This window comes from Penicillium brevicompactum (genome assembly GCF_028827555.1).
Source record: "Penicillium brevicompactum strain IBT 35665 chromosome Unknown utg000003l_segment0_segment0, whole genome shotgun sequence".
Lineage (NCBI taxonomy): Eukaryota > Fungi > Ascomycota > Eurotiomycetes > Eurotiales > Aspergillaceae > Penicillium > Penicillium brevicompactum.
Window position 1 is genome coordinate 171,669 of NW_026623206.1, and position 26,455 is coordinate 198,123.

The 26,455-nt window shown below is 51.7% G+C and overlaps 12 protein-coding genes across 12 annotated transcripts; 5 read left to right on the plus strand and 7 right to left on the minus strand.

Moving 5' to 3' along the window:
• Positions 1 to 586: 586 nt before the first annotated feature.
• On the plus strand, positions 587 to 4,383 carry N7506_003945 (uncharacterized protein; the record flags this gene model as incomplete). The annotated part of the gene is made up of 7 exons (XM_056953240.1): positions 587 to 938; positions 1,025 to 1,273; positions 1,684 to 1,790; positions 1,839 to 1,940; positions 1,995 to 2,677; positions 2,730 to 2,945; positions 2,994 to 4,383. The coding sequence occupies 7 exons, from the start codon at positions 587 to 589 to the stop codon at positions 4,381 to 4,383; spliced, it is 3,099 nt and encodes a 1,032-aa protein (XP_056812129.1).
• A 307-nt stretch (positions 4,384 to 4,690) lies between these two features.
• N7506_003946 (putative MFS transporter) lies at positions 4,691 to 6,449 on the plus strand (the record flags this gene model as incomplete). The annotated part of the gene is made up of 2 exons (XM_056953241.1): positions 4,691 to 5,325; positions 5,393 to 6,449. 2 exons carry the CDS (start codon positions 4,691 to 4,693, stop codon positions 6,447 to 6,449), a joined length of 1,692 nt encoding a protein of 563 aa, XP_056812130.1.
• A 388-nt stretch (positions 6,450 to 6,837) lies between these two features.
• N7506_003947 (lysophosphatidic acid acyltransferase LOA1) lies at positions 6,838 to 7,965 on the plus strand (the record flags this gene model as incomplete). Its single annotated transcript, XM_056953242.1, has 3 exons — positions 6,838 to 6,868; positions 6,937 to 7,174; positions 7,236 to 7,965. 3 exons carry the CDS (start codon positions 6,838 to 6,840, stop codon positions 7,963 to 7,965), a joined length of 999 nt encoding a protein of 332 aa, XP_056812131.1.
• A 1,292-nt stretch (positions 7,966 to 9,257) lies between these two features.
• On the minus strand, positions 9,258 to 11,055 carry N7506_003948 (lipase family protein; the record flags this gene model as incomplete). The annotated part of the gene is made up of 3 exons (XM_056953243.1): positions 9,258 to 10,245; positions 10,301 to 10,454; positions 10,512 to 11,055. 3 exons carry the CDS (start codon positions 11,053 to 11,055, stop codon positions 9,258 to 9,260), a joined length of 1,686 nt encoding a protein of 561 aa, XP_056812132.1.
• An 836-nt stretch (positions 11,056 to 11,891) lies between these two features.
• Positions 11,892 to 13,817, minus strand: N7506_003949 (putative protein kinase; the record flags this gene model as incomplete). Its single annotated transcript, XM_056953244.1, has 2 exons — positions 11,892 to 12,436; positions 12,491 to 13,817. 2 exons carry the CDS (start codon positions 13,815 to 13,817, stop codon positions 11,892 to 11,894), a joined length of 1,872 nt encoding a protein of 623 aa, XP_056812133.1.
• Positions 13,818 to 14,893: 1,076 nt separating this feature from the next.
• Positions 14,894 to 15,808, minus strand: N7506_003950 (uncharacterized protein; the record flags this gene model as incomplete). Its single annotated transcript, XM_056953245.1, has 1 exon — positions 14,894 to 15,808. The coding sequence occupies one exon, from the start codon at positions 15,806 to 15,808 to the stop codon at positions 14,894 to 14,896; it is 915 nt and encodes a 304-aa protein (XP_056812134.1).
• Positions 15,809 to 16,106: 298 nt separating this feature from the next.
• Positions 16,107 to 17,054, minus strand: N7506_003951 (alpha/beta hydrolase; the record flags this gene model as incomplete). Its single annotated transcript, XM_056953246.1, has 1 exon — positions 16,107 to 17,054. The coding sequence occupies one exon, from the start codon at positions 17,052 to 17,054 to the stop codon at positions 16,107 to 16,109; it is 948 nt and encodes a 315-aa protein (XP_056812135.1).
• Positions 17,055 to 17,405: 351 nt separating this feature from the next.
• Positions 17,406 to 18,637, plus strand: N7506_003952 (uncharacterized protein; the record flags this gene model as incomplete). The annotated part of the gene is made up of 5 exons (XM_056953247.1): positions 17,406 to 17,584; positions 17,635 to 17,746; positions 17,813 to 17,855; positions 17,912 to 18,016; positions 18,072 to 18,637. 5 exons carry the CDS (start codon positions 17,406 to 17,408, stop codon positions 18,635 to 18,637), a joined length of 1,005 nt encoding a protein of 334 aa, XP_056812136.1.
• A 306-nt stretch (positions 18,638 to 18,943) lies between these two features.
• N7506_003953 (flavin-containing monooxygenase) lies at positions 18,944 to 20,563 on the minus strand (the record flags this gene model as incomplete). Its single annotated transcript, XM_056953248.1, has 1 exon — positions 18,944 to 20,563. One exon carries the CDS (start codon positions 20,561 to 20,563, stop codon positions 18,944 to 18,946), a length of 1,620 nt encoding a protein of 539 aa, XP_056812137.1.
• Positions 20,564 to 21,013: 450 nt separating this feature from the next.
• On the plus strand, positions 21,014 to 22,016 carry N7506_003954 (SDR family NAD(P)-dependent oxidoreductase; the record flags this gene model as incomplete). The annotated part of the gene is made up of 5 exons (XM_056953249.1): positions 21,014 to 21,062; positions 21,117 to 21,477; positions 21,535 to 21,670; positions 21,719 to 21,771; positions 21,827 to 22,016. 5 exons carry the CDS (start codon positions 21,014 to 21,016, stop codon positions 22,014 to 22,016), a joined length of 789 nt encoding a protein of 262 aa, XP_056812138.1.
• A 66-nt stretch (positions 22,017 to 22,082) lies between these two features.
• N7506_003955 (Zn(II)2Cys6 transcription factor) lies at positions 22,083 to 23,921 on the minus strand (the record flags this gene model as incomplete). Its single annotated transcript, XM_056953250.1, has 1 exon — positions 22,083 to 23,921. One exon carries the CDS (start codon positions 23,919 to 23,921, stop codon positions 22,083 to 22,085), a length of 1,839 nt encoding a protein of 612 aa, XP_056812139.1.
• A 1,677-nt stretch (positions 23,922 to 25,598) lies between these two features.
• On the minus strand, positions 25,599 to 26,270 carry N7506_003956 (protein transporter TIM23; the record flags this gene model as incomplete). The annotated part of the gene is made up of 2 exons (XM_056953251.1): positions 25,599 to 25,622; positions 25,677 to 26,270. 2 exons carry the CDS (start codon positions 26,268 to 26,270, stop codon positions 25,599 to 25,601), a joined length of 618 nt encoding a protein of 205 aa, XP_056812140.1.
• Between the last annotated feature and the right edge of the window lie 185 nt (positions 26,271 to 26,455).

The window sequence follows — 26,455 nt, forward strand, 5'->3', positions numbered from 1 at the left end:
AACCGAGCAGGGAGAGAAGAGAACGCAACCAAGGAGACTAGCTTTTATTGCTCAGAATTATCAAACACGGTGCACCCTCAGATTAGATCAAGTAATTTTGGCGTTCACAGAAGAGTAGCGATACCCATTGGTTTCAGCCGTTCAACTCGACGATTTTGCTCTGTCGTCATCGGGATTACTCTACAGGACATAATAGTATATAAGATGTATAGATAGAAAGAATCTATGATCTTTCCGAGGAGGACAGAGAAAACAGAAAGCAAGACACGAACAAGATCAATGAATTCCTCAGCTATACAAGAAATATGGTGGAAAAGCAAAAGGAGTGAAGAAGACAAGAAACAGCCCAGCGGAAAAATGCGTAAGACGGTAAGACCATACGACCCATACGGCTGACTAGCAGGTCTGGAAGTGGACAGATTACAACAAATTACAGCACCATACGGTATGGATACGACCCTCCAAAGAGTCTTAAAAGAGCTTGGGCCCACTGCACTATTTTTTGTGTCTTTTTTCTTTTTAAATAATGGACTATAGACCTCAATCTCCCGATCTCTCTACGCCTTTCTTTGCTTCGCAGCCCGATATGGCTCGTCGCTCCTCGCGCATCGCACAGTCTGACACTCAGCCTGTGTACGAAATGCCCGAGGACATACAGCCTCTGCCTAACGATCCCGAACCTCAAATGCACGAGATGGACGAATCCCAGTCTCACGAGTCTCACTATCATTCTGAGCCTCAATATCAGTCTCACGCCTCCTACCCACCTTCCTCACCTCAAGTTCAGCCCGTTCAGTCCATCGCGCCCGCGATGGGAGACCCTCCTCTCGGTGCGGGGATCGAGGTCAAGACCAAGTTCCCCGTCGCGCGCATCAAGCGCATCATGCAGGCCGACGAGGATGTGGGCAAGGTGGCCCAAGTGACCCCTATCGCTGTGTGTATGTATCTACATCGCGTATCCGGACGCGCAATATCCTTCCAATCCTGAATGTGAATCCCGAACACTTGCTGACTGTCCCTATAGCCAAGGCCCTCGAACTCTTCATGATCTCTCTCGTCACCAAGGCCGCTCAAGAAGCCAAGGACCGCAACTCAAAACGTGTCACCGCCTCCCACCTAAAACAAGCCGTCGCTAAAGACGAGGTGTTAGATTTCCTCGCCGACATCATTGCCAAGGTTCCCGACCAACCCGCGGGCCGAAAGCATGAGGACGACGGCAGCGACCAAAATGAAGGTCGCCGGAAGCGTGGGGGGAGGCGACCCAAGGAGGAGAGTGATTGAACTCACACTCACCCCGGAAATGATTTGACGACGTCCTAGATGGGATCGGGATTCGGCGCATGGAGGGGACCACTTATATCTGCTTGTTGATTTCTTTTTCCTATTTCCTTGTTTTTACCAGGCGTTACTCGGTGGGGGGGGATCAAATCCAGGAGCGCATTCTCTGTGAATATCTTTCCTCTTGGGACTTTGTGTCTCGAGAGCTCTCTTCAATACATGAGCTAGATCATGCCTAGTTAATTAGTCCAACTATAAATCCACCCTGGCCATACGGTCATTTAGTTATACATAAGAAGTGGCCTGCATATACGGAACTAGTACATATATAGCAAGAATTTAAATCTACCAATAACAACCCCCAGTGAGGTATATCAATTCCGACTGATGTGGTACATCTCAAAGTCGAGGGTGGTGCGCTAAGGCGCGGCGATCAACGCGATAAACAATGTCTCCACCCAACCCTCGACCCCGTCACTCTCGCAAGATCATGCTGTGAGAGAATGGACTTCGTATGTACCCCTTACTTTTCGCATGGCATATATACTCATTCATATTAGTGGTCTCGTCTGATCGGCGGCTCACGCGCGCTGTCCAAGTCCAAAGTCACCTCCCCTACAGAACGATTGACTGCTTTTAAGCGCGCCTGCAATGCTCTCCAGGTAACGTCCGCCCCCGAACCCCGCGGGGTTTCAAATTGACTGATTCCTTGGAAGCAAATATGGCGCTCTACCAATACTCCTTCTGGCGAACAATCGGTAGCACACGCGCGAGCTTATATCGAACGCCTCAACTCCATCCTGAGTGAAGAATCCCGCGGGCCCGCACCACACCCCTGTGTCGCCTATGCAGCCTCTTCCCAAGTCTTTGTCACCGTCACCAAGCTCGCTCTTTCGTTCTACGATGACGGTGTTCTTAGATCGGCCACGATCTTCTTCAATACCCTGATCGACGCAGAGGTGGACGGCGTCGTGGATAACCGACTCTTCGCCCGAGCGCTGGTAGATCTGGTCCGTCGTGCGGAGAAGCCTTCCGATGAGATTGAAAGTCGCCTTGTCGAATTGCTCTTCGGAATCGCAAACAACATTCGTCTCCAGCCAGTTATCCTACCCGCGTGGTTCGTACCTCGGGCGGCACCGGTTGCCCAGGATAACGAGTCACAGGCCCCAAGCGGGACAGAATTTGCAGGTGCCACCAGAAAGGATGAGTTCCCACTATTCTATCTGTTGGTCGACTATGTCCATAGCGAGGGACGTGCCGGCGACTTTGCACGCACGGGATTGCTCTACCTCATCGAGACCGCGTCGCGCTCAAAGAACCTAGAGAAGTGGCTGATTGAGAGTGATCTGGCTACGCTCATGGCTACCGGACTCGGTGCATTGTACAGTCAACTCGGGCAGTAAGTTCTGATTCCAGACACCGTTGTTTTGCACTATACTGATTGAGTTCAGTCTATCGTTTACCCCTGACGAGAATGTCCCTCACATTGTTGTCTTATCCGACCATGCCAAACAAGAGACGGCATTGCAGCCAACATTAGGACAAGCGATGGAAGCATTCATGTCATATTTGCTGTTCTGGCAGGACACTATTGATCACTGCAAGTCCGTTGAAGTGAACGACACTCTGCTGGACCACTTTCAGGTGCTGTTTTTAGAGCAATTGCTGTGGGTGCACTTTGAAGCCTCTTGAGGATCCATCACTAATGAGACCAGATACCCCTCATTATTAGAATCATCAGATGTTGCTGGCGGATCGACCGCAGCCGTATTGACATACATGTGTCGCATACTGGACTCCATCGATCAAGGCGAGCTGGTTCACCGGATCTTGCATTTCCTGCTAGCATCGTCTCCTAGACCCGAGGAACAGATGGACATGTCGGCCAGTCGTCGAAAATCACTCAATGTGTTGGCCGCACTAGCCTCAGAGGCAGCCCAGCCATCCCCTTCATTGTTTAATCTGCGTGACCTCTCCCTCCTAGGGCTTCAGTCTTCCAACCGTCAAACCGTACTGGCTACTTTACGCCTCCTGACTACCGTTCTTCAAAGGCACCACCCCTTTGCGCGGGCACTGATCCATACAGTTCCTTTCCAGCCTGCGCAGCAGCGTCCGGTTGGTGCCTTGAACTTCGAACTCGAGCAACTTTTGGCTATGGGAACATCTCTCGTTGATGATCCCACGCTGAACGAGTCTTATGACAATTATGTTGCAGATGCAACATGGGTCCTAGAGTCCCGCTTGTGTCTACCCGTGCCTTCGATGGAAGAAGACGATGAAACCATACATCTACCTCTAGCAATCCAGCAAGACGACCCCATCGTGCAAGCCCTATTGGGTTGCCTGGACTCCTTTTTCACAAACAGTGTCATTGTCAACCTGGCGCTCACAGGCGTCTTCATGAGCCTGGTGTCATCTCATCTCTTTTCCCTGGACGGATGGGTGCTAGTTGACCCAAATCAGTATAATACGCCGTCGTCTGAGACTGATGGCAACATGGAACACATCAATCGAGCTTACCAAACACCGACTTGGCCGGCCACAGCTTCTCCCACCTTGACCGCAATGCTGCAAAAACTTGTGAACCAGATTCACCAATGGCAGCGTGAACTGCCCGACTTCAATGTCCTAGTCGCTGCTCGGCGCGAACTCCTACACCAAGGCGATCGTCCACAGACCCCCGACCAATCCTCAGAGTCCCCCAAACCCTCGAAAGAGCGACCGCGGCCGGCCTTCCCCGGATCACAAGACATCGGTACACCGGTTTCCCGCGGTCGGTCCCCGTACCCACCCAACCCTAACGAGATAAACAATTTGGATCGGGACGGATCGTCTAACGCCCCGGGTGATTCGCGCGAGTCATCCAACGCCCGGACCGTTGTCGCCGAGGCTCTTCGTCAGCGCCTTGCCACGCCTTTCCCGCCTGCTTCCGCCGATCCACCACCTCCCGAGGACGCCTCCAACTCGGAAGACACCACCGATGCTCCGGTGGCCACTTTGGGCCATGTACTGACTAACGTGGTGATTCTTTATGAATTCATTTTGGAGGTATCGGCGGTGGTCCAAGTTCGAGGTAGTCTGTTTGAGGAAGCTGGATTTATCTAGTGCCCAGGTGTTCTGGAACACTGTGACAAGATGTACAAATTTATATTTATAGAATATTCCCGGGTTCCGCATAGAAATACGGTGATCGGCGGAAATAAGAATAACCCGCTTTACCCCTAACCCCCTAGTGCCAAGACCCGTGCCGAATCCGCTTACGACGATTGGCAAAGGGTCATTCTGTAACGTGAGGCTGACACTTCCGAACTCTGACACTTTCTTTCATCATGATCTAAACATTTCCCCTCCTTTGTCTCTGTTGATTCTGTTTCAATCCCTTCGCTTTATATATAGGACGGCATGACCCAACATGCTACGTCATGATCCTCTCAATGAGGACCGCGAAGACGAGCCATTCCTCGACGCAAACGACCCCGGTCCAGCTCATCGCCATGTCCCTTCCAAACCGAGTATTGGCAGCCATAAAGTGGAGGCCACCCCCGCCAGCTCAATCAGCTTCCGCTTCAAGGTGATCTTGTTCTCCATGATCCTCGCCGTGGAAGTTGGCTTTGCTTTCCTCGAAGGCCCCATGGTGCGGATCATGGAGGCGATCGCGTGTCGCCAACATTACCTGAATGCCGATCCGACAAAAATTGGGGTCGACGGACAAGTGCCGGAGTCCCTCTGCAAGATCGCCGAGGTGCAGGCTGAGCTGGCGGCGGTCAAAGGGTACCACATGTTCTTTGACGGAACAATATGTGCCCTCCTTGCAATTCCCTATGGTCTGCTGGCAGACCGGCGGGGTCGCAAATCTACACTTGCTTTGTCTCTCCCGGGGTTTGGTTTGAACACCATCTTGACCCTGGTTATCTTGTGGTTCTCGGATGTCTTCCCACTGCGCACGCTCTGGCTCACTGCCTTGACTTGGTTGCTCGGGGGTGGTCCAGTGGTGGCGTTTGCGATCATCTGGACCATGATGGCCGATGTGACCACCGAATCGGAGAGGTGAGATCATATACCTGATGAGTGACAATTTTCATACAATGCAGATGCTGACCACATCACACCACAGAGCCGATATCTTCTTTCAATTTGCTATCGTGTCGATGGGGGCCGAACTCGTGTCGACCGCCGTGAGCTCCTATTTAATGAGCTTGAACCCCTGGATACCATTGGTAATTGGATTTGGCATCGTGATGAGTGGGATGATGCTCATCCTCGTACTTCCGGAAACGAAACACGCACTGCCATCTCGGGAGCCTGAACAACCTCATGTTGAGATGTCAGAGTTGAGAGGCGAGAACGAGCCAAAGCTCGATCTCAACGAATCCAGTGCAGATGATAGATATCATGACGAACCTGATATCAATGGTGATCGTGCAAATGAAGCTCCATCGTGGAGCATTCCATCTTACACACACCAATCCTTTTTGACCAAGATTCGCGCGAACTACCGGTTTTATCTGAAACCGTACTTGTTCATTCTAGGCCGCAAGCAAGTGCTTCTCCTTCTGACCGCTTTCTTGGTCTACCGCCTGAGTCGAGGCTCATCCTGGTTCCTGGCTCAATATATTTCGATTCGCTACCTCTGGACATTAGCCGAGTCTAACTTTCTAGTGGCATGTCGCCCTATAGTCTCCATCCCGTTATTCTTGTTCGGGCTTCCTTATCTGAAAAACCGAGTCCTGAGCCCCCGCCGCTCGGCAACGGAGCGAGATCTCTGGCTTGCCCGGGGGAGTATTGTCTGTTTGACGATCGGAACCCTTGGCATTGGTCTTTCGCCATCCCTCGCCGCTGTGATTCCTAGCATGATTGTCCAAACCTCGGGATCGGGCTTCCTGTTTCTAGTGCGTTCGATCATCACTACTCTCGTGGAACGCGATGAAACTGCTCGCCTGTTTACCGCCATTGAGATTATTCAGTCGCTTGGTAACGTCATTGCGAGTTTGACTATCACTACTGTCTTCCAGCTTGGTTTGCGCCTCGGCGGGTTCTGGATTGGTTTGGCGTGGATGATGACCAGCAGTCTATTCTGCTTGGTTGGGGTGGCCATATGGTTTTTCAAGTTACCTCCAAATCCAACACCAGAATTTGTGGTGGAGGATTACGATGAGGATGATAGAGCGTGATCGGTCCACAGGTGGGCCTTGTATATTACTTATAGCTTTGCTTACATTGAGGGGTTTTCTCTCAAATCTTCTGCATATAGTCTTATATATTTACATTTGCTCAAATACCATGAGCTTCATGAAATTCAAAGCTATGCTGTCTTAGTACTTCTAAAAAAGTCACCGATGACGCAGTGGAGATCTTCGCCTCAGGCATGAATGTCACGTGGCAGCTTTCAGCATGTGAAGATCACATCTCCAACTGGCTATCTGTTTCTCCGGATTGTCAGCATTTCTCGAATACGCCCCGAGCTGAAGTCGCAACTTTGGGAAATATCCCGCGAATCGCACACCGGAATCTCAGAGTAGCTGGACGGTGTTTCATTGATTGAGCGCGAAATACAGCAAGATGGAGAGATACTCCCAATTTCGAGATCGAGGTACAATAAGTTCCCAACATTTGTCCCAACCTTGGAACCCCTCCAGCAATCGGGCTGACGGTCAGCAGGGTCTGGTATTGCGCCCTTCCTCCCAATTCCTGGCGATTCTCTGGGTCTTCAAGCGCCCCTGCGCGTTTTTTTGTTCTGCTTCCGCCTTCCGTTATTCATCTTTGTGACTCTAAGCTATTTCCTGATCTTACAATGGCTTCCGATCGGCTCGTTGGGCAAGAAGGCCGCCTTGTGGTGTATACTTGGAGTTCCCAGCATCTGGTGGGTTGATTTGCAAGTGGACGGAGTGCGCAAAGGGTACGTGCTACTTTACCCCACGACAGAGAAACTTCGACTGACGATTAATCGCTGTGACTAGATCATTAAAGCAGCAGCAAGCTCGCTTGCCGCAACCCGGCTCCGTTATCGCCTCGTCTTTCACATCTCCCATTGACGCGATATATCTGGCAGCCATCTTCGACCCGATCTTCACAGCTTCTTACCCCAACACCCGCCAAGTGGAGCGCATTTCTCTTCTACGGGCCGTTTTGCGAGCTTTTGCTACTCCATCGACCGAGCCTGGTCCCGGTGCGCGAATGGTGGATGTTGCAACACTCGTTGAGAAACACCCGAACCGTCCCATTGTTTTGTTCCCAGAATGTACCACCACAAACGGTCGGGGAATTTTGGCTCTCGGTAACTCGCTATTGAGTGTCTCGCCCCAGACCAAGATCTTCCCCGTCAGCCTGCGCTATACGCCCATGGACATTGTGACTCCTCTGCCCGGCAGTTACTTCAGCTTGCTGTGGACCCTACTCAGCAAGCCGACACATTGTATCAAAGTGCGCATCGCCGAGAGTGTCACCGCTAGTCAAAATGCAGCGGATGTGCCACCTGCGCGGTCGACTCGGAAGTCGACATACAACACGAATTATTTGGACACCCTGGACCAAAGCGACACAGAGCACAGTTCAGCCAGTGAATTGGCGCTGCTCGGCAATGTGGCAGACTCCCTTGCCCGCCTGGGTCGTGTGAAGCGTGTTGGACTGGGTGTCAAAGACAAGAAGGAGTTTGTCCGGGCTTGGAGCCAGAGTCGCTCCACTTGGTGATTTCAGTGGCCATTTATGTTGGAATTTCTATAGAAGTTACCACCAGTAGGCTAAATTCTACCTCTTTATACCCCCGTTCAATTGACCGGAAGAAGTATTCATTTGAATTCTGGTGAGCTCAGTTCCAAGGCTGCTCCTGTCAAGTCTATAAGAATGAACGGTCCGCACGTCCCCTGGAAGCCTGGCCAGTGCATGAATTGCCCAGGTAGTCCTCGTGGGCAAGCAGAGAACCCATCCGCGAATATCTACCTATCCTCAATGTGCAAACCTGGATGCTCTAGAATGGATACCATTGGCTTTCAACCTCGGCTTCCCTTCCATGACTCTGTGATTTTATCCATATAAGAATTGAGCTACAAGCTTAACCCAGGACAACATTTGGGAGGGCTGCGAATGGAATGCAAAGAAAATTGAGGATATCTAGGCTTTGAAGCTGTAGGTTAAACTCACCACATCGTCTGGACATACAAGTGGCTAATCAGTTCAGTACTCAAGGCTCTTTCTTTCCAAGTCTCTTTTGCTCCGCTGCCCACTCCTCACTTTGACGAGAGGACCAATTCCATCGAAGCGCCCACATCTCCTGATACAAATCCCTCGAGCACCGGAAGCACATCCCGGCCTTTTCGACAATTCTTTCTTCGTGGCTTCCAAGTACGCGCAGACGACTCACTCCTTGAGGGATTCCAGAGCAGTACTTTCGTTTCCGACGAGGTATGCCGAACTCTGTACATCGCGCGACTGGTCCAGAGCAGACGCATCCACAGAGCACCCACACTTCGTAAAGTTGAATACACATATTTGAAAGAGTGTCGTAGTTCGATGATTAGTGCTTTAGGTTAGGGATGAGGACTAATACCACCAAACTTGAAAATTTTGGGGCAGTACACAAATGTTGAAGTTATTCTAGGTAGACCAGCTATCGATCATCTGTGTTGGTGTTGGGGTACCAATTTATAGAAATCATCAAACTCTACCTGGGAAACAAAGGCATTGAAGGATGCAGATTCTGTCTTCAGGAGATCAGCTTAGCTGACTCTTTGTTTCTTTGTGTCATTGTTCTCATTGTTTATGGGTGTCAGTGTGTTCATGATCACACCCATCTAAGTGAAAAAGCCCGAGTTTGGACAAGAGACAGTGGGTAAGTACTATTCCTAGTACAGATACAAGAGAAAAATTGGAACAGGAAAAACCCTAGAAAAATTTGAATGAAGAACACAACAATGGGGTATTTAAATTTTGATAAAGAACTGCACGCGTGTTCAGGTCGTGATGTAGATGCCGGACAAGCGAGGTCATGATTGCCTGCCCTGGGCGTCAGTAGCCAAAGCATCGATACGCCGAGAATAGATATCCATGAAATGCATGACTGGGTCTCCAAATAAGACACCCTTGAGATCGGCATCCACGAGACCAAAAGCGTCAACATTCTCTCGCGGTGGGAGAGCAGCGGGGTTTTCTGAACCAAGTGATGAGATAGCCATGGGTCGACCATTCCAAGAATCCCGTGAGCGAAGAACAACAAGCCTACCTGCTAGTGAGAGGGTGGAGGCAGGTATTCTCCAATAACTGGGGGTAGAGGTGTTCTTCCGGTCGTACAAGGTCAATAACGAGCCCGGCGCCGGTGTGACATACAAGTCGAGCAGGGAAAGAAAATAACCCTTGTCGGCGCGAGCCACCGGATCTCCCTCATTAATGAAAGCAAAGAACATTGATCTGGACCCATTGACACAGTTGAAGGGCTGCAAAGGACGGATGGAAATGGGCGGGGCACCGAACGTGATGCAGTGGATGCGTTTGAAACAACCACGAAGATGAGTGAGCTCCGACTGCACAGCAGGCGACTCGGAGATGAGGTGTAGATAAAGTAGACTGGCGACGGCACCGCCTGCGGAATGGCCAGTGAAAATCAGCGAGTAAGACATACGGCTGGGGTCTTCTTCGAGAAGGCTGCGGAGACGAGCCGCAACGGGTGCAACCATCTTTCGTGCTACAGTGAGGAACCCCGAGTGGCAACAGTTTGTTGGATCATCCAAGAATCCATGCGGGGAGGTTGGTGCCGTGTGGACATTCACGGCCCAGTCCACAAAACTTTGAGTGCCTCGAATGGCGAAGACAATTGTGTTCATGTCATCTATTGGAAGCGATTTCACAACCATCGCCTTGGTCCCCTGGCGCCAATCAGAGTTCACATAGGAATGCTTTTCCCGCCCAGACGGTTTGTCGTAGACTCGGCGCGAGTATTTGGCGGCCAGTTGGAGAAGGGGATATGTGGGAAGGTAACTATGGGAAGGTGAGTACACTAGCTTTTGCCCTGCGTTTATGGATGCCCACGTACAATTTGAGCGGCATAAGTTGAGCTGGAAGTCGCGAGTTGGCATAGAGGTACACTTTGGAGAAATAGTCCACAGAGCCTGTGGGTTTCTTGCTGTGACGCTGGGATCGACGGTCTTTCTTTTCCCCTGACTGGGAAGGAATGGCGCACGCTGCGACTGTAATTCACTCGTTGATTAGCACACTGCATCGATGGCCATTCTCAAATTACCCACTGAGCTCGTTTTCCTTGCCGCAAAAAGACCCCAGATCAATGGAGGTAATAACTTGGTCCAAAAGGCGACTTGTGGCCTCATTGACGTTTGCGCCTCCGACCAAGCTGTACTGTACCAGCCTTTCCAGTTCCTGAATGGTTGCATTGGTTTTGTCGACGGTGTGAGATACGAGTTGGGTCATTGATTGGTTGAGATTCGTATATGATTTCCATTTAGATAGCTTCTGGGGTGACTGCGACGCACATGCTGGTGGAGCACTGCTGACACCACCATGTGTAGCAGGAGCAAGATATGGCGACGAGACTGGCAATGGCAGATGTACCATGGACATTGGGACATTTTGATGATGTGCAACTGGCGGTGAGGCATGGAAAGTATTGACCGAATTTGCACCTGGCTGCGTAAGGTACAGAGAATTGGACTGACGATGCGATGCCCGTGGTTTGTGCTCTGATCGCTGATGCGAGCTTTGCGGGCGCGGTGGTTTTGGAGGTGGCTCTGGCGAAGCCGGTCTCCTTGGGTGTTTTGAGCGACCAAAACCCATGCTGACTGGGATGATGTGGTATAGTACGGAGTACGGAGTACTGCACAATCAAAAGGAAAAACCGGCGAATCTCATTTACCGAGGCCTCTCAGGACCAAGCTGACGGGGATGCAGGAGCAATGCAGGTTTCTCGCTCTGATTTGCATAGAAAGCATGCGGGCGTTGATCAACTCGGCCCCGCTGGACGACGATAGGCTCCTGTCCGCACAGCCCCAGTTAGGGCGCTCGTATGGCGAATCAGCTCCGTCGCATGTGAGTAAAGCTTTTTTGATTTTAGCTGATATATGCAATCCGGTTCAAATACGGAGTAGCTGACGTCAAATCGGAGAAGAAAGATGAAGAAAGAGACGAGAGTGGACGAATCTGAGGGAACTATAGATCAGACTTCAAAAGTGACAGATCCCACGAGAGCGCATATTCGAGGAATCAAATCAGAGACAAGATGAGAACAGATTTTCAGTGAGATCAACTGTCAATTGCGCACAGGTTCCAAGCTCAGCTATACACATCGTCTTCCGTAATTGAGCACTGTCCCAGGGGAAGTCACTGCCTACTCCATCGCAATGATCGAGATTGATCATCTATCGCTCTTGTGGTGAAAGGTGCATAAGATTGGAAGGGTATAAGATTGGTCTAGCCATAAAAACGTAGAATTCATTACTTAACAAAATGACCCAGGGGGCCATTATGGCTCGTGAGTAGTCAAAAGATGTAGTGTATCAGGAAGAGAAGCGACAAGCAGACAGCGCATGATGCAAGGAAAATAGAAATAGAAATAGAAATAGAATGGAAATGCAAAGGCGCGAGATGAGAAATGTGTGCGCTGGAGACCCGCTCTACGGCACTTCTTTGTCGCCTCGCTTCAGTTCGGGCACGTTGATGGCATCGCGCACCCATTCCATGGCGACGATCTCATCCAAGCCCTTGCGTCTCGTGTTACGCTTGAGGAGCCCTTCCACGCAATCACGAGCCCCGTCCAGGCCCTTGCCCTTCTCGGGGTCCCACTCCTCGTCCTCGTCCGCATATCGGTACCACGCCCATTCGCAGCGTGCGATGCGATGAGGGGTTCGGGCGCGAAGCTTGGCGGGATCACCACGGGTGCCGGGGAGGACGTCGAAGGGTAGTCGGTTCTCCATGATAGCATAGAGCAAGACACCGAGAGCCCAGGCGTCGGTGGCACGCCCGTCGTATGATTGGCCCATGAGGATCTCCGGGGCGGCGTAATCTTCACTACCGCAGCGGGTTTGCAAAAGCGGGCTCTCCGGGGGTTCTGGAATGCGTCTGGATAATCCAAGATCACTGAGGGTGACCACGGCGCGGTCGTAGGTGCTCCAGTCTTTCACGTCATCCATGACATGAGCGGGCATAGTGAGCAGAACATCTTGAAATGAACGTTAGCGCATGGCCTGCCAGCGTGGGCAAGACAACGACTCACTTTCTAACTTGATGTCCCGGTGAACAATATAATGGGAGTGAAGATAGCGCACGGCACCGACCAATTCAGAGAAGATACGGCGAATCAGTCCCGGGGACATGGGCGGAGCGCCTGAAGTCGCAAACTCAAAGAGGTCGCCGCCGGGGCAATAGTCCAAAACTAGCAGCGCGCGCTTCTCGTCGCTCCCGAATGCCTTCAGCTGGACAAGGGAAGGGTGATTGACCGATTTCAATATCTCGACTTCGCGCTTGAGGGAGACTTCGAGGCGGCCCTCGTCTGCACCTCCAGCGGGACCATGTTCAATGACCTTGACCGCAACCAGCTTCTGGGTGTTGACCGTTCCGTGGAATGCAGTTCCTCCATCTGATTGCGGGGATAGAGGGATTTCCGGAACAGCTTCCACACGCGCAGCCAAGCTCACTTGACTGAAAGTGCCCTGACCCAGCACTCGAATCTTCTGGTATATACGGGCCTGCTGGGTGCGGACCGAACGGACCGAGTAGACCTCCTGGGGCGCGGATAAGGGCGCTGGGTGACGGATGACAGGTTCATTATCGCTATACCCGCTGCCACTGCTGCGGGGTGGGCTCGGGGGACGAACGGTCGGCAGTGCAATGCCGCGATGGACCGCAAGGTATTGTTCGCGATGCAACCCGTTGGACTTGGAGTCTGTGCTCGATGACGAGGCAATGCCAAGCCCAGCATTCCCCGATACTGCGATCGGACGGGGAGGGACCGTGACCCGTCCGGGTGGTGCGTAATCACTCAGACTGCGATTGCGCGAATGGGAGTGCTTGGTGGGCGACTCGTGACGGTGGCGGTTGGCCACGGGGGATTCCTCCGGATCGAGTCCTGGGTAAGGTCTGCTGCGCGGGCGGGACATGACGGGCGGGCCAAGCATTTGTGACGAATCACTCAGGCGCAGGCTGGATCCACTCCGTGACGCTATTGATGAAGAGCGCGACAACGAGGGTAAATCAGATCTCCGCCAGGGTGAGGCGCCTCCGATCGGGGATGGCAGAGGTGTGATATCGCCCATAGCATTCAATTGGGGCGAGGACATAATCGACGCCGGGGACAGGGACCCAGCACTGGATAAGGGGGCGATGAGGGCGCGCAGACTCGGAGTACGACGAGGATAACTGCCGGAGAGCGAGGCATAGGAATGTTCGGAGTCTCGCGAACTGGACGGACGAATACTGGGGAGATCGGTGCGAATCTGCAGGGACGGCAGTGGCGACTCGGGATTAATTATGGAAGGTAGATCGTCTATTGAAAGAGCGTCCACCTCTTTGTGTGTACATTCCCTGTTTGCATCTTGAAACATGGTGATTGTGGCCGGACTCGGCGGCAAACGTTTTGGGGAGGGGGAGTGACTCGACCGAACCGCAAACGGGAGAAGAAAAAGAAGGCAAAAGTAAGGCAAAGAAAAAAAGTAAAGAACACACACAAGGGAGTATTCTACTACCCCCGGAGGGAAGCGGGGGAGAGTAAGAGTCACGAAAAAAAGGAACCCCGAACGAGAAGAGATAAGAACCCTCCGAGCTCAGCCTCCAGACCTAAATGGCCTTAGCGTGCTAGTAGACCCGTCAGATGGTTATAGTTGCAAAAGGGACATGCGACTGTAGGATGATCAGCACTTCCAGTGGAAGCTCACACAAGCCCAGACTTGGGAAACTTGGGGAATAGAGTCACGAGAAGATACAAAGTAGCTCACGATGAAGGAAATGAGGGCAAATCAAGGATTGCTCCAAGTCAGCTGACTCCCCCGATCGGGCTAGTATCAACGTCCACATGTTCCCCGCAGTGTTTACTTGAGTTTATCTTGCGAGGACTATACAAAAACATCGGGGGAAGACATTATGTTGGAAAATTATATGGATGTCTGCTTTCAACTCTGCTTTTTATTATTTCTTTCATCACTACGAATATCAATTGAACACTCTTTATACACTCACGGTCATGTCTCATCTGTCAAATCAGTGCGGTCGAGGCCCATCGGTGGAGATTCGATTTTTCCCGAGATCCTTAGGTAAGTCCCTGTTAGCGTCGACATAGCGCAAACACAACTGGGAGATGCTGAGATTTACTCCGTACGCGACAAGGAACAAGTATACTCGGTACTCCGGACTATTACAAATGGTGACTTGCTGATTACTGATCTTTACTGGTCTTTCTCATCTGGGATATGCAGACGCAGGGGCCGCCACCATAATGCACTCAGGTAAGGCTAGTGTTAAATATAGCACAGTGGCGGATCTTGGCTCAACCCAATTCACACTTTTGTTGACAGAATTACGGAGTACCTTTTCAAGATTGGGAACACCCCGTGGATGGACGATTGGAGCAAAATGATTGTGCTTGTATACTCCGTACTGACGCACAAGCTCGGAAGACCAAGCATCAGGGTCCACGGATCCCGAGGTTAAACCCTAGAACCGGTTCTCTGGGCAAATTAATTGACCCGCCACCTCCCCCGTAAGCCCCCTCCACTTCGCTGATTGCAGAGCCTTGCACCCAATACCCCTTGCCATTCGGCGCCTCTGCCGCACTAGCCGCAAGAATGGCCCACGCGACGTCATCAGGTGAACTTTGCAGGCTCCCGTCCCGTGTCGCCTGTAATCCCTCCACCATCGAGGTCATCGTCAGCCACGGTGCGATCCAGGAAATGGAGACCCCGGTTCGGGCCACCTCCTCCGTCTGCGCCGTGCTGCGTACCAACCCGAGCACCGCGTGCTTACTGGCGGAATAAAGGGGCTGGGAGGGGATCGGCACGTACGAACCCGCAGATCCCACCACCACAATCCGGCCGTGCTTCTTCAGGTGCTGGATCCCCAGTTTCAATCCGAAGATCACCGAGTGCAAATTGACGTCCACCACTGTCGTCGGCGGCCGCCGGCATTTGCCGTCCCGCCCATCGCGCTCCTCGGCTAGGTAGTTGTAGCGTACCTGCGCCTTCATCTGCGCGTGCTGCTGCGCGTCGGATGCCTGCAGAAGTGCGATTTCGGGATTGATGGCTGCATTGCAGACCAGCAGATGAATCGGCCCGATCGCACTCGATACATGCTGGAACAATTCCACTTGTTGATCCCAGTCACTAACGTCGCAGACCTGGTATGTCGACCGGGGCCCGATTTTGGCGCAGGCCGCCTTGAGCTCCTCCTCTCGCACATCGACTAGCACCACCCGCGCGCCATGTTGTGCCAGAAGGAATGCCGTTGAGAAGCCGATTCCTCTGGCTGCCCCGGTGACAAGGGCAACTTGGTCCCTCATAAGCCTGTGAACCGTCTCCTGGCTTGGTCTAGGGATGGATGTCATTTTGGCGAAATGATTGAATCGGATTTCAGATGTACGGAGTACCGATGAGTCCGATCCTGCGATGAAGCGAGGGACCCTTGCATATATACATTATGCGGGTCAAATGGCCTCGGTCCATACTAGGCAGGCCCAAGTACCTTCACTTGCCCACCTGGCAGGTATCGGGTTTGGCCGAATACAACCGGGTGGTACTGATTCCGAGATTACGAGACCGTCTGGTGGAATACGACGATGCTTTACGCCATATACTCAGTTCCGGCATAAACCATACACCTGGGCAGAAACCCAGACATCTAATTCAAAAACTAGACATTGCCTTATAGCGATTACTGATAGCCTGCCGAGTGACACTGATGTTGGTTGCCACTGCCTCAAAGCCATGCGGCAGACCGGGATAAATGTGGCATTCAGTGGGGATGTGGGCAGCCACAAACCGGCGCGCGTACTCTATTGCCTCGTGCACAAAGATATCAAGCTGAGGACAGTCGAGATACAGCGGAGGTAGCCCCTCCACGCTCTCAACCCGAGCAGGTGAGGCATAGGAAACAATCCCGTCGCTACCTGCCTCCGGTCCCAGATACGCATTCCAGCCCGTGATATTGTCATGTTCGTTCCAAAAGACAAGACTTCCCGCAAGGTTGGTCTTGGTCCGATCATCTAACATAGGGTACACCAGAATCTGCTTCGCCAGTGGCGGCGACAACGCTCGATCTCGCGCCAACAGAGTGAGGGCAGCTGCCAAGCCACCTCCGGCGCTCTCGCCCATGACTGCAATGCGAGCTGGGTTGATTGACAGTCTCTCTGCATTACTGTGGATCCATTGCAGGACGGCCCAGCAATCATCCAGCGGCACAGGGTACGGGTTCTCCGGTGCTAGACGGTAGTCGATGCTCAAGATCTGAACGCCGGTTTGAGATACCGATGCTCCGTGGGGCATTGCGCATCTGGCTGCACTGAGAGCGATGTAGCCTCCACCATGGATGTGAACAATGGCTGGCTCTCCCCCTTCACGAGGTGGCACCTTCTTACGAAAGTGGTAGACGGGCACGTTGTGGCCATCTGGCCCAGCGACGCTGTGAACCACATGTTCGACATCATCGGGTACACTGATATCTTCGCTGGTCATGGCATTGAGCATGGCACGTCTCGTGGAGACATCGTTGACCGCTGGTTTGGGGATATGGACAAGGCGTTGTAGAACAGGAGCAGCTTCCTTTGCAAATTCAACATCGTACTGTAGAGACATGGTCAGATGTGGCTGAGGATAGAGTGCCTTTCTTCTTGCATACTTAATCCTGAGTCTAGGTAGGACACGGCGATTAATGTAAACATAACCGAAGGCGTATCGGGATGTTTTCTGTTTTCTTCAATACCTCGCGATCCTCGGAAGATTCAACTCCTCCGACCCACACAGTCTTGAGGAAGTTGACGGCGAGCACCTCCACCTTTCCTTCAATACTACTACTACTACCATTATTATTGTTATTATTATTATTATTATTATTATTATTATTATTATTATTATTATTATTATTATTATTATTATTATTATTTCAATTACATTGGAATCTTCTACAGATCCACTGCGTTCGTCACAATGCTGCCCCCAAACTTTGATGACCTGCCCCCTGTGGAGGGGATGCCCTCAGGCTGCGCCTGGGGTGTCTTCGACAAGAACGGCGAAAAGGATATCTACGGCACCTTGAATCTGATCACTCCAGAGATCATCAAGAATGCAGCCAAAGAAGTGCGTCAAGGCATATCTATATCTCTAAAGTGAATGCTCCCGAAACCACAATCGCCTACTTGAAGTCTGACCCTGCCAGTTGGCCCATTGGAAGCATCAAAATCCCTGGTTTCTTTCGAAAGAGTCTTTGCCACAATGTCTTCAAAATGGAAGATCAAAATTCCAACTGCCAGTATGGTTTCGACGATGAAGTGTGTGATCTACGGAGTACTCCCCTCGATATTCCATATGCACATTGCTCACCACGGGATGGATAGGTCGAGTTCAATACTCAAGCCAGCAGCCAGTGGGACAGCCTCAGTATGTGTCATCACGTCATCACCTTCCAGAAAGATATTGATTTGCATTTCAACCAGCTCATTTCATGCACATTCCAACCCAGCTCACCTACAATGGAACCAGGCCAACGATCGAAGCCCTCCAGGCGCCTGATCCTGCCAATCAGCTCCCAACCCTGGACCGTAAGAGAGCCTTTTCCACGACGCCATTCCACTAAAGGCTAACGCAGAAAACCAGACTGGCATCAGCGAGGCTGTGTGACCGGGCGGGGCGTGCTCATTGACTTCAAAAGTTACGCGGAGTCTCGGGAACTGCACTACGACCAGTTCTCCAGCTTCCGCATCGGGAAAGAAGAGTTGGAAGCCGCAGCTGCATGGCAAGGCCTGGTATTCCAACCAGGCGATATTCTACTGATCCGGTTTGGCGTAACCGAGGCACTGGGTCAGATGAGCGGGGCGGAGCAAGGGGCTGCGATGAGTACGGGTCAGATGTGCGGAATCGAGGGAAGCAAGGAGATGGCGCGCTGGCTGTGGAATCAGCGTTTTGCGGCTGTTGTTAGTGATAACATGGCTGTGGAAGCCATGCCACCTATTATTGATGGGGTTGAGCAGCCTTTGCATGAGTTGGTGCTGCACCAGTGGTGTCTGAGTCTACTGGGAATGCCTCTGGGCGAACTATGGGATCTGAAGGCGCTCGGCGAGGCTTGCCGGGCCAGTAAGCAGTACTCCTTCTTGCTTACTTCGTCACCACTGAACTACCCCGGTGCCGTTGGGAGTCCTCCTAATGCCTTGGCTATTCTGTGAGCGAAAGTTTGAATAGTATATCTATTTCCTGGAACCTTCCACAACCTATACAGTGAGAATATAGCGAGATACTCATATTTCCGAGGTCTAAAGTTCAAGGTGCCTGACTGATCCCTGGTTGGTTCAGGCTAGAATAGACAGGCAGCGAATGATAAAATCTAATGTACGAAAGGACCGTGTATCGGTTGCGGATAAAATCTAACCTTGGAAAGATTGTCGTTCCAGGGTTGTATATCTACATTTTCCAGAGCATGAGGGCACTTTACCATGCTCGAGTCAATCTATTGACACAACTTGAGATCTTGCCTATGCCACTGCAAATCCGTCCCAACTGGGCAGAGCCTCTGTACAATTCTGCCACCAGCGTTGTATTCCACCAAGGTAGATCAGGGGTTCTCGTCGCTTCCCGGGGATGTTTGATCCCATGTACCAGGAGTCGGTCTTCGGGTACAACGTATGCTCACTTACAACAACGACATGGTCGCGCCATGCCTCGGCCGCCTTTTCAGTGGGCTGAATCGAGTCCAGTCCTTCCTTCCTCATCTTCGAGATAACGTCGCAAATCCAGTCAACTTCCATCTCGATGAAAGGAGGTCCGTTGGCCAAGGAAGTAGGCGCTTGAGGGCCATACACCATGAAGAAATTGGGGACTTCGGGAATCATCAGACCCAGATGAGTCAAGACCCCATTGCTCCACTTCTCCCTCAGTGACTGGCCATTCTTGTCTGTGATTCCTAGATCTAAAAGACTACCAGTGACAGCATCGTATCCAGTTGCGCAGATAACGACGTCCAAATCGTGGTGCTTTGTACCAGCACCGTCACTGGTAACCAACCCGGTAGCACTGAACTCAACAATAGGCGACTGTTTCAGATCATGCAGTTTGACATTGGGACGGTCGATCATCTCATAGTAGTCCTGCTCGAGACTCGGCCGCTTAGTTCCCACCAGCATGTGTTGCTTCAGCGGAGCGACCATGTCCATCTTAATAGGATCTGTCATGCGAGCCCGCACCTTCTGCACCCAATAGTCGTAGAAGATAGAATTCGCCTTCTCGTTCAGCAAGAAGTCATAGTAGTTTGACACAAGAAAGTTGTACCCGCCTCGAGCCCAAAGCTCGTCGAACAAAATCTTCCTTTCCTCTGGGGAGGCTTGCAGGGCGGATTGAAAGAGGGTGTTGTGAGGGAAGCCAGTGATTGATTTATAGCAGCGGTCGAAGATACCATCGTAGTAGCCTTTCATCATCTCCGACTCTCCATGGGAGACCTCTCGCTGCCCCATGGGAATGGCGAAGCATGGGGTCCGGATGAAAACGTTCAGCTCACAGTCCTCTTTCGCGAGGTCTTGCACAATCTGCAGTCCTGATGCACCATTTCCGACAATACCAACGCGCTTTCCTTTGATTTCAAGGGACTTGGGGTAGTCAGCGGCATGGACAAGCCTTCCAGTAAACCGATCCAACCCCTGGAACTGTGGGAAATGCTTCTTGTAGGAAGACCCTGTCGCGGCAATGAGGTACTTGCAGGTAGCTTGTAGCCCCGTGTTGGTGGAAACAATCCACCTTCTCGTGGAAGAGTCATACTGTACACGGGTGACAATGGTATTGAACAAGGTATCCTTGCTCAGACCCAAGACATCGTCAACATGGCGGAAGTAGCGGCGTAGCTCCTCATCCCCGGGGAACCGCTGCGACCAATTCCAACTCTTCCACACAGCAGGGATGTTGAATTGATAAGAAGGCATCTCGCTGTCCACCCGAGCACCTGGGTAGCGGTTCCAGTGCCACACACCACCAAAGGCACTTCCGGCTTCGATCAGATTGACGGAGAGACCGAGGTTGCGGAGCTTGTAGAGGGCATTGCAACCGCCGAAGCCACCGCCGATAACGATGGCATCTTTTTCGATTTGCAGATTTGTTCGTGTCATTTTGAGTCGCCAAATATAATTTTGGGAATGTATTAGATGGCGCTCTTGTCTTAAACTGGGACGAGGTCTGGATGACAGATCCCTTTAACACATCCCGAAGAGCCCGTACCACCCACCCTGACCAAAAAAGACACCAGAAAAAGAAAAAGGGAGCTCGGCTTCTCTCAGATCCGAGCATAGAGAAAGGTCATCTCGCTGTCGGTATACAAAGGAAGTCCAAAGAGTCCAAAACGGGAAGCCAACAGCGAGCAGCCCCACAGCCCCACAGCGTAGATCCGGAACTTACTTTTATGCTGAGCGAGTACGAAGTATGTCAAGTATACAACCACACGGAGTTCTGGATATTCCCACCACCCGCTTTCATGATGAGATATATTTATTTTCTCGGGTAATTTAAAAGGGGTTTGCCGGAAGGACAAACAGAAATATAGACATCTACACAAACTCAACATGACCTCTCAAATTCAAGGCATTGCATTCATCACTGGAGGTGCTTCAGGTACAGCGGAGTTTCTATCTCGTGAGCGTGAATGGCTCTAATGGTAATTCTTAGGAATCGGCAAGAGCACTGCCTTCGCCTTGGCCCGCAATGGCATCAAGGGACTGGCTCTTCTGGATCTGAACGTCTCGTTGCTCGAAGATGTTCGGAGCGAGATCCAAAGTCAGTATCCAACGGTGGACGTTGAGATCTTCCAGGTGAATGTAGCAGATGAATCATCGGTCAATACTGCTGTTCAAAAGACGGTCGAAAGATACGGTCGCATCGATATTGGCGTCAACTGCGCTGGAATCAGCGGAACTCCGACTTCCACTCATCAGATGTCCTTGGAAGAATGGAGGAAAGTCATTGATATCAACCAAACAGGAGTATGGCTTTGCCAGAGGGCTTTGATCCGGCAGATGCTGTCACAGGAGTGAGTACATAAGGAACGACTCAATGTGCTCCGGTGGGTTTGTTAATCTCAAAATAGATCGCGTGGTCTTCGCGAGGGCCGAGGAGTAATTGTCAACGTATCCTCCATGTTTGGGATTGGTGGTCCACCAGGTCCCTTCGGTATTCCTCACTACACTGCAGCAAAACATGCGGTTGTTGGACTGACCAAAATGGTAAATGTATTCAAATGATGCAGCCGAGCATCGCTGACGCCACAGCAGGATGCCAAGGCATACTCCAAAGACGGCATTCGTATCAATGCTATCTGTCCTGGGTATGTACATTCCCTTTAATCCTTGGACACCGGCCACACTAACAGTTTTGTCAAGCTTTGTGGACACGCCGATCATCAAAGAGCAAATTGAATCTGGGTCAATGGATGCCCAGTTCCAGATGACACCCATTGGTCGCCCCGCGCAGGTCGAGGAAATCTCGGATGTGATGCTGTTCCTGTGTTCAGTTTCAAGCAGTTACATGTGTGGAGCAGCCTTGGTGGTTGATGGAGGATTTACAGTCTGAGGCGAAGGGATAAGTAGTAGGAATGGAAGTGAATCCTTTTCAAGGCTGTCAGTATTATGTACAATTTCAAACCAACATGATGTCAAAGTCAGCTTCGCTTGCAAGCTCCTGCCATTGGATATCAACATGCGGTCCGGCCGCCGCCCTTCTATTCCATAGAGCTTGGACAATCTCACAGAGAACATTGATATTTTGAATCCCGTGACGACTTTTGCGATCGAAAAATGCCAGCATACGATCTTGGAGATCAGGTCTCTCGCAGTCAGCCGCGACAACAAAGCTGGCCCAATTGTAAGAGCACCCGCCCTTTTCGCGGGTGAGTGAGTCAACGGATTCGAGTTCGTGTATCGCTTTCTCGATAAGATCCTGGACATCGCACAACGGCGCATGTCGCAGGTTGCGACGGAAATATACTATTGTGGCATAGTAGAATGAGTTCAGCGCATGCTGGACAATGATCGACCCCGGTGCGTCCGGGTCAGATAGACATGGAAAGTTCAAATATAGTTGTAGCTCGAGACGATCGAGTTCCCCCGGGGACAGTCGTGTCTGTGTTTCTGCGAGTGTGGTTATCTGAGCGAGGAACTGCACTAGTTGTGTTGTGATACCATGCGATCGCTCGAGATAATGTCGCAGGTCCGATGGGCCATTGAGCAACGACATCAACCGTTCAGACACACGCAAGCTGCATAGAGATGATAGAGACAAATAGCTTTGCAAAAGCCTCGAGGCAATTGGGTTCCGGACCCAGTCTCCATGGGCCTGATTCTCCAAAAGTCCCAGGCACCCGGCGACATGCGCTCTCCACCTGCTGCGACGTCCAGACATCGCCTCGGCGGTGATACAAGTGAGAACTGCAGCCAGCGTGGGCTCGTCTAGGCAGCGCGCCCGCTGGAGGTTCCCGCGTAAATGTCGCAAAGCCAGCTGGTCATGGTGCATGGCAATAGAATGATATCGAGGATCTCGGCGGAGATGGAAAAGACTGAATGCAGATGCGGCGCAAATGGCGTGGAAGACCGAAAGGTGGATATTTGACTCGTTAGGGGCGGCATCAAGGCCCTTCAGCGCCAACGGCATAAATACTGTTCGACATGGATTGTCCGGTGTGTCGATGAGGAGCATGTTTCCACTCAGGAAGACGACCCAGTGGTGAATCAACTCGGTTTCTGGTCTAGGGAGCGTGATCGGGTTGATGTAGGTACAAAGCGAGACGTCAATCCCCGCGTTTCGGAGATTCGAACCGAATATATCGCGCCCCCAAAAGGATTTGTCCTCGGGGCTCTGGCGAGTGGCCACGTCGCTGATTAGAAGGACATCTCGGTCCTCCATAGGATCCGACAGCTCTGGGGATCCTCGCCCTAGCTCTTCGCTCGGATTACTGATGGATGAAGTAGTAGTAGACGCGAACAGAGGCGTCGGAGAAGCGCGCTCGCTGTCTTTTTCCCCGGTTGATGGGGCAGTATTGGGATTGAAAGCGACACCATGAGGCTGCTCAGACCTTTGGGTCATCAGTATATCGAACGAAGAAGGCTGATACGCATTGTCGGTTTCGTCTGGATTTGACTCCGACAAGACCGAGAAGACCGAAAAAGGACCTCGTTGCTGCGCACAGTTGTCTCCCCCACACTCGTCTAGTTCGGTCAAAAAAGCTGATACAGCAGTAGAGGATAGCGCGTGGCCCCCATCTGGGGCCAGGGACCTCAATTGGCGCCGGTGGGAGCGGCCGGCGGACTGGTCCCATCCTAGGCGCAGGCCATACCCCTTGCATGCCCGGCCACTCCGGCGGCACCGGCGACAATGCGGGTGTTCATCGTCGCATTTCACTCGACGATCTCGACATGTCCAGCATCCGGTGAAAGTCTTGGTGCGTGGTTTGGGGACTTTGGCACTCGATAGATTGGGCATTGCCAAGAATCTGGAGAAGGGTTGAAAAAGCTCTGCGGGCGATTCTTCGGTCCCCGCGTGTCGGCAATCACCGACGCCACTGCCCAGCTGCGCGGAATTGGGCCGTCAAATTTGCTCGTCGAATTTTACAAGAGTGCGACGCTGGTTTCTGGTTTACTTGTCTAATGCTGAAAGTCATAGACGGATGGAACAATTGCGATATACGCTCATGTATGCGCCAATGCCTTCGGATCTCGGCTGGAGTATACAGGCTTCCCTCTCTATCCAAGCCGGGAAAGGTGGAGATTGCTCTGACATACGACGCTCAGTGTCATGGATCTTCAAACCAAGGGGCGATGTTTATATCTGTTAAATCTTGTCGACCGATTACATTCACCTCGTTTTCCTCTTGGGGTGCTGGGGATGCCCATCGAGGGGTCTTTCCAAGGTTCTTAACTGCATTTCAGTTTCCTGCATTTCTTTAACTTTGAAGGATAAGGCTCAATGGAGCGAGCTTATGATTTTCACACTGTGGTATTTGAATCGTTTGTTCCTATGTTGAAATCTGTGGTGCCCAGTGAATGAATCTCTATGGTATCACTATGTCAGACTGGTACATAGAGCCAGCACTTCGAGGGGGGTTCCTCCAGACATCTGTCAACGACCAGGGACTTGAGCAATCTCACGTTTTGCTAGTAGTTTCCAAGAGCCTTCTGAGGTTCGATATCCTGGTGGGATCTTGAGGCCATGGAGAAATATGATGTCGATGTATTCGCTGTTCCATCAGGCTGAGGTATTGCAAAAGACCTCGCAGCAGAGCTGGATAGCCCGTGATCCCAGTGCTCCTGGGGTACTTTCCAGAGCAGACTCCTGTCCAGCCCGGTGGACATGCCCAGGTATAGGTCATCACAGCACCCGTTCCTGTATGCCGTAAGGGCACCCTTCACTTTCTTGCCGTGCGTGGGCACACATATTGGAAATGAAGCGGGATGACTCTTCTTTTGAAGATGTTATCCGATGGCGTGCTGCTTCGGGTGACATGTGTTTGAGCGCTTTGCCCTGTGCCCAACAGTGAGTCAGAGACAAGAAAGGTGCCCAAAAGGAGCATCCTGGGAAGACACTATGGTTCACCTTGGGGAGCTTTCAGAGTGCGTTCTTCATTATCAACCTGATGATAATCCTAGCTCGGACCCTGTGTATCTGAATAGGGACCCTGACAGATTCATAGGGGGTTCGGGATAGTCGGCACGACCAAAAACGCTGTTCTTTGGTATCAATCATTTGGTCGAAGAGTTACTGCTAGTGAGCTCGGGTCAGAATGTTTGAGAAGTTGTCTATTGGAAGTCCCTAGCATCATTAAAGTACGTAACTGACGAAGACACTTGCAGAGCGCCATAGCCAATAAGTCGCAGGCATGCAAGAGACTTTTCTATGTACACAGAAGAAATACAAAAGTACAAACCCAGTTGCACACCCCATCCCCAACCCACGCATTATGCGAAAAACATGGAAGCTTTGAGCGCCGGAGTGAAGAGACCCGCAGGGGGAATAAAAAAATGGTTGTAATACATCGCGAGTGAAAAGACAAAGTGAGGTGGCTAATCGTCAACCGCCAATGTCATTGAAGGCTGGCGGAGAGGGTATGGAGAGTCGGATGACCGAGGTATCGGAGTATGGGGGATTGGCCATGCCAGCAATCTAGAAGAAGGCCTTTCGTGTCACCTGGAGAGAATTAATTAGTAGGCGTCTTCGTGAAAGTCGAACAAATGTGCTTACAGCCCAACCGCCGGCAATAGAAGCCACAATGCCGCCAGAGATCATCATAGGCTTGAGTCCGCGCGTGCTCTTGAAAAGCATACCACTCATCGCACCCGCAGCGATGCTGTTGGAAGAATCGTGCTTTCCACGAACGTATCCGATACCGGAGTTGAAACCGTTGTAAACCATAGCCACAACACCGGCCGAGTTTCCGAGGAACGGACCGCGTCGGGTCACCGAGTTAAGTACACCGTTGAGACGAATCTTAGGTGCCGCTGTAGGCGCTGTCTTATTCAATCCTTCTGCGAGACCCCAAACGCCTCCAAGAGTGAGTGCGACGAGATAAGTGGTGCCGGCACCATAACAAAGGTCGTCTGACCATCCACGCGAGGGCAACACTGATCGGGAGCCGGGGAGTTCATCGAGTGCGGAGTCTTCGAGACTGAGGTAATCGAGAGTATCCTGGTTCAGACCGGCCAGGGGATGGAGACGAGAGGGATCGGAGAGCGCGACCTCGGAGAGGAAAGATGTAGCGTCTTGGGAGGATGTAGGGTCGAAGGCATCGGGGCCTTGCTTTTGCTTGCGACCGCCGAGAGAGTCCCAGATAGACATTGTGGAGGGATTTTAATAGAGATAAAGGATGGAATTATAGGGACCCGAAGGCGACGATAGAGACGAACTGGAGAAGAAATGATGACCCTGTGTTCGCAGCTCCACTGGCATCGGAGCCAGCAAAAACTTCGGTCCCGTGACTCGCATTGGAACATCGGAATATTGATGATCCGGCCAACGGACGC